Raw genomic sequence first — 6,000 nt, 5'->3', positions numbered from 1 at the left:
TCATAGATTGATTTAGGTTTGTTTAATTTATTTTATATAGGATTATATCTTAATAATTATAAACGGTCGATAAATAAAACTTTAAAAAAATTGACAACCCTGGACCCAACCCAAGGATTAGGTTGGGTTGTGAAAAGTTTCGAGTTTGGTTAGCTTGGTTATCTATCCAACTAATCCGAACTTTGGATAAAAAAAAATCTCTCAACCTAGACCCAACTCGGACGATGTACACCCTTGTTCTCAGCTGTATAAAAAACAACGATTCTTTTCCAAAGAGAAAAAAATAAAATAAGAACGGTCCTATGAACACGAATAAACAAAAGCAAAACCCCCTGAAAACCCATTTTTCCTCTCAAGCAAGTCAATACCATAATTTCCAGAAATCCTTTTACTCTTCTTCTCTCCCCCGTGATTCTTCATCTCTCTTCTCCTTCAACCTTCCATACCAGAGCCATGATTTTCGTCGACGGAGTACCCTTCACCGTCGAATCATCCTCCTCAAATAAGGTACTTCCCTGCTTCAATCTTCACTGTTTTTCATTTTCCTCTCTCCCTAATTTTCACTTTTAAGTTATGAACCCTCTAGCTTATGTTTAAGTTTCCTCTCGTTTTTCCATTTCTGTGTTTAATTTTTTATGAAATCGATTTAGAATTTGCCCCACTTTCTTGTTTAACGATGTGGGCATTTTCAATTCTATTAGCAGAGGAACATGAGCTTCGATGGATTTCGAGCTATTCAGTAATATAAATTTGTTGTCGACTGTTCTCTGATTGTATTTTCCACGATCAAGTCTGTGTACACTGTTTGACTTTCAGTGTTTAACTTTGTAATGATTCATCTGCTCATATTTGCTTGATCATTATCGTTGTTCTTGATCTTTGACCTAGTAAACGGTTTTTTTACTGATTAATTTTCTGAATATGAGTGGGTTTGAGAACATATTCAAGATCTATATTGCATGTTAGCATCTGATGGGCAAATTTTTTCTTTTAAATTAGATCACAAGCTTTAGGCATCCGGCAGCCCATGCTTGGACAAAGTTGTATTTGTTTAACCATTCAGAAAGAACTGTGTTTCTGAGCAGGGAGCTGATGTCCTGTATGCTTTAATGGAGTGTCCTTTTCTTGTTGATGCCACAAAATCATTCAAGAGTATTCCAGAGATGAGGTTCACAGATTCTGAACAGTTTGGTGTGGAGAGATCAACAATGTGTAAATGGGTTTATCTGTTTCAGAAAGAATATGCCACTGTTGATCCTGCCTTGGTGGATGTATTTTTTCTTCCTCTCCCTCTCTTTGGTTAAGCTGCTCTTTCATGAATTTGAATTATGACCTTTGCTACTTAAACTTACTGGATAATTGATATGAATAGCTGCGTAGGGACTTGAAGCACTTCGTTTTCAAAAGCTTCCTGTCGAACCGGCATCTAGTAGTTGTAGCCAAACATCTAATGCTCCTGTGTCTCGACCACGACCTTACTCGAACAATATCAATGTTATAGATTGTACAACTATGTCGTTGAGTTTTAAAAAGTTATAACGCTTTTGTGTCCCATTAGATGTCAATAATACCCTGAGGTTAGGTTTTGAGATCACGAAAATCCTTCGAACGATGCCAAAAGATTATGATATTTATCCTTAGGACTACAACAAAGAACCTAAAGCAAGTTATTCCTTTACACATCCATAAGTATTTTCAATTGCATTCTGAATTAAAGTTGGTGGTCAGCTGGGTAAGAACTATTAGATCCTGATGTTGAAGTGCATGCAGCTTTCTTGATGTTGAAGTGCATGCAGCTTTCTTGATGTTGAAGTGTATGCAGCTTTCTGTTCTTTTCTAACTTTGTGTATTTATACCCACAATGCATAACTAAAGTTCGTTGGCACTGATGAAGCAACAACTTGTGTGGGCGTAGCTATTCGGAATCGAAAAAACGGAATGTAAGAACTATTTCTGAGAAGTTATATGTATTTTCTTCTGCTAATCTCGCCATTGTGTTACAATTGTTGCCAACTTATGCTTCCTAATCTCATTTCCTGGCCTTCAGGACATCGGTTGCTCATATAGATTTTCCAAACATCATAGAAAACGCCCTCTCGCAGATGTTATCCTTAGTTGTCGATCCCTCTTCTGATGCCGAGTTAGATGTAATGTCCGTAATGTCAATCCTGCTTATCTAACAAACGAATTGATTTAAGCTAATGCTCGAGGACTGATTCGAATCTATTACATAATGTAGGTTCATTTAGTTGGAGGCTTTGAAGATGTTCTACTCCAAGTCTGGCCCAGAACCTATAACTTTGTGATTCATTTCCAAGGATGCCATCCACACAATCAGAATATTTGAATTGAATTGTATGCATTGGGGTTTGATGCAGGAAAGTAATGATATCCCCGAGTTGGAAGATCGTAAAAAGACAGAGGGTCATTCATTTCCGCTGTGTAACAAGATTATCGAGTGTTTATGGACAAGACCAGAGACATTTCATCTTCAGACTCTTTGTGTTCTTCATCACAACACTTGGAGGGACTCTGAAGGGAATGCTTACCCCATCTTCAGTGGATTCTCGGTTAGTCTTTGATTCATCCAGTTTCGTTCTGTTTATTTTCTTTCATCTTTTCGGGTTGAGCTATGATTTTCATCACAATTCACGAGCTGATTTACGAGCTATAAGATGATCAGCATTGTTTGAGTGCATTCTGTAAAACAAATTAAACCTTTAGAACGCAAATTTAACTTAAATGTGCTACTTTTCCTTTTGGTAATTCAGGTGAAAACTTCCGATGGATCTGTGTTCCCTGCTAGCTTTGACAGTACTTCAAGATGTCCAGATGAAGTTATTCGGAGAATTCGACTATCTTCCTCGTACGAGGATCCAAGTTTGAAGGGAAGACTGCTGGAGACATACGAAACTCATACCGATCAGTTCAAAATCGAACCATGCTGCTGGTAATCTGTCAACCTGTAACTTGCAAATCCTCCCCATCATCATTTTTACCTTAGGATTAACTCGGCTGGACAAATTGGTAGATGTTTAGTGTTATGGTTTGGTAGATGTTTAGTGCTGTGTTTTGGTGGAGAACTCGGATAAGAACGTTCGGAGGAGCAAAACTCACTGTCTCGTTATGCTTTGATGATGCTATAGATCTTGAATCAGTAAGATGAGGGAAAAATAAAATGTTGCTAGTTCCACTATCACCTTATAGTATAGCAAGTAAAGTTTGAGGATTGAAACGTCTAACCTGAAGAGAAAAAGTATATGCTTACCTTTGAATTACGCTTACTTTTTTGTATCTAATTTGACTCAAATTATCAAATAATCTCTTAAAACTTTCAATTATTTATTTAATAATTTCTTAGCATATTGCTCATAAACTTTCAATTATTTATTTAATAATTTCTTAACATTTTCAATTATTTATTTAATAATTTCTTAACATATTCATTATCTTTTTTAAGTTTATGAGTGTGTAAATATAAAATTGACTTTTTGGTTGGTATAATAAAAATCAAAATTTAAAACCCTATGATTTTCTAGAGTTCGAACATTGAGATGGACTCCATAAAGGACGAACGTTGAGTTTCTAACTCTCCTCATCTCGAAAACAATATGAGTTTGGGCGAACTTTGGTCTGAGCTCTGGAAAGGGCGAACTTGTACACAAGCATCAAAACAAACTCTGGAAATGACGAACTTTGGGTTCCTAACTCTCCAAAGTTCTAACAGGTAAAAGTTAGGACAAAACGAGCTCTTCAAAGGACAAACTTAAGGTTTCTAAGCTTCGATAGCTCTAACGAATCGAAATTTGGACAAACTTTGGACCAAACGTCGAGACAAAGCCATGTTTGGACGAACTTTGGGGTTCTAATTCTTCAGAGCTCCAGCTGAACAAAGGTTGGACGAATTTTGGTCAAAACATAAAGACGGACTTCGAGAAGGACGAACTTTCGACTCCCAACATTATGGAGCTCTAATAAGTCCATATTTTGACAAACTTTTGCATAAAAGTCGAGACGAACTCTAAAAAGGACGAACTTTGAGTTTCTAGTCATTCTGACCAAAGCAAAAGGTTCGGGACAGGTTTGAAAGATCGAGCCTCGAACATCTAAGCTCGAACCTAATATACTAATTAAATACTATGGATTAAAATAACATATTTGAGTAAACCAGGTGATTCCTACTATTTAAGCAATGATATCCACTAAAGTAACATGTTTGGCTTACAAAAGAGGGCAAATACTTGGAGGAGCTCTTAAGAATGATGTTCTTGTGATATAATAGGTCGCCATGGAAACGATACATGGCTCTGTCTCTGCAACAGCTTTCCGATGCCGAAATCCTTCAATCATGTTCTACCTCCCCTTCTGCAGAAGCACCAGACTTTGTGGAAAATTCAAGAAGGTATATATAACATGTCGAATACCCTCAAAATAAGATGTATTTTACTCGTTTCTGCAATCATATGAATTTCAAAACGTTCTTCCAATCATTCGTGTACCCGTTTCCCCCCATGAATGTTCATACGACTCGATGTATTAAAACCAAATGCTGCTGGTAACGTATATGTGGAAATGAATATTATCTCCCTCTCTTAACAGGCAGTGGGCTTATTTAGTGGAACACTCAGATTGGAGAGAAAGCTTCCCAAAGAAGAAGCCAAGAATTTTTAGAAGGGCTGCTGATGGGAAATGGGAAAGGAGCTTTAACTGACTTCTGCTCTGCTGTTTATCTTTATATGAATCCTTTTAGTTCTGTTATTTTATAACACTGTTCAACATATTTCCATTTAAAACAATGAGAGTGTATTGTTATCTTCACCCAAATGAATTTGGGTCTTGCTTCCTTTCGATTCTAAATCGCCGTTGCATCCAATCTCGGTCTTTTTTGCACAACATAAGGGAGTTAGTTGAACCAATTTCAAAGACTTGATAAAGTTTTGACATGACGTACGTGTGGGAAGGTTAGCAAGGGAAGGAGAAGACGGTAGATGTTTAGTGTTATGGTTTGGTAGATGTTTAGTGTTATGGTTTGGTAGATGTTTAGTGTTATGGTTTGGTAGATGTTTAGTGCTGTGTTTTGGTGGAGAACTCGGATAAGAATGTTGGAGGAGCAAAACTCACTGTCTCGTTATGGATTGATGATTGATGATGCTACAGATGTTGAATCAGTAAGATGAGGGAAAAATAAAATGTCGCTAGTTCCACTATCACCTTATAGTATAGCTAAGTAAAGTTTGAGGATTGAAACGTCTAACTTGAAGAGAAAAAGTATATGCTTATCTTTGAGTTACGCTTACTTTTTTTTTATCTAATTTGACTCAAATTATCAAATAATCTTTTAAAACTTTCAATTATTTATTTAATAATTTCTTAGTATATTGCTCATAAACTTTCAATTATTTATTTAATAATTTCTTTAACATTTTTAATTATTTATTTAATAATTTCTTAACATTTCATTATTTTTTTTTTTTAGTTTATGAGTATGTAAATATAAATTTGACTTTTTTCTTCCTATAATAAAAATTAAAATTTAAAATTTTATGATTTTCTAGAGTTCGAACGTTGAGATGGACTCCATAAAAGACAAACGTTGAGTTTCTAACTCTTCTCATCTCGAAAACAGTATGAGTTTGGACGAACTTTGGTCTGAGCTCTGGAAAGGGTGAACTTGTACACAAGCATCAAGACAAACTCTGGAAATGACGAACTTTGGGTTCCTAACTCTCCAAAGTTCTAACAGGTAAAAGTTAGGACAAAACGAGCTCTTCAAAGGACAAACTTAAGGTTTCTAAGCTTCGATAGCTCTAACGAATCGAAATTTGGACAAACTTTGGACCAAACGTCGAGACAAAGTCAGGTTTGGACGAACTTTGGGGTTCTAACTCTTCAAAGCTCCAGCTGAACAAAGGTTGAACGAATTTTGCTCCAAACATAAAGACGGACTCCGAGAAGGACGAACTTTCGACTCCCAACATTATGGAGCTCTAATAAGTCCAT

The 6,000-nt window shown here is 36.2% G+C and overlaps 1 protein-coding gene across 3 annotated transcripts; it reads left to right on the top strand.

Annotated features, from left to right (window-relative positions):
* The first annotated feature begins 300 nt into the window (after positions 1-300).
* LOC111791866 (protein N-terminal asparagine amidohydrolase) lies at positions 301-4,847 on the top strand. Of its 3 annotated transcripts, none has more exons than XM_023673366.1 (9): positions 301-507; positions 1,086-1,271; positions 1,876-1,940; positions 2,048-2,147; positions 2,240-2,278; positions 2,379-2,570; positions 2,772-2,950; positions 4,283-4,402; positions 4,600-4,847. In XM_023673366.1, exons 1-9 carry the CDS (start codon positions 454-456, stop codon positions 4,709-4,711), a joined length of 1,047 nt encoding a protein of 348 aa, XP_023529134.1. In that variant the 5' UTR covers positions 301-453; the 3' UTR covers positions 4,712-4,847. The 3 variants fall into 3 exon arrangements, with proteins under 3 accessions (XP_023529134.1, XP_023529133.1, XP_023529135.1); XM_023673365.1 differs by having other exon boundaries at positions 1,068-1,271; XM_023673367.1 differs by having other exon boundaries at positions 1,000-1,271.
* Positions 4,848-6,000: the final 1,153 nt, after the last annotated feature.

The sequence above is a fragment of the Cucurbita pepo genome, chromosome LG03 (assembly GCF_002806865.2).
Source record: "Cucurbita pepo subsp. pepo cultivar mu-cu-16 chromosome LG03, ASM280686v2, whole genome shotgun sequence".
NCBI lineage: Eukaryota > Viridiplantae > Streptophyta > Magnoliopsida > Cucurbitales > Cucurbitaceae > Cucurbita > Cucurbita pepo.
The sequence above is the reverse complement of the archived record's forward strand: the minus strand, read 5'-3'. Positions and strand labels throughout refer to the sequence as shown.

Excerpts from the sequence above, each read along its gene's own strand:
- LOC111791866 (XM_023673365.1), top strand. The coding sequence starts at position 454 with ATGATTTTCGTCGACGGAGTACCCTTCACCGTCGAATCATCCTCCTCA. Across the intron at positions 2,148-2,239 it reads CTTCTGATGCCGAGTTAGAT|GTTCATTTAGTTGGAGGCTT; the intron begins GTAATGTCCGTA and ends TACATAATGTAG. Across the intron at positions 2,571-2,771 it reads CCATCTTCAGTGGATTCTCG|GTGAAAACTTCCGATGGATC; the intron begins GTTAGTCTTTGA and ends TTGGTAATTCAG.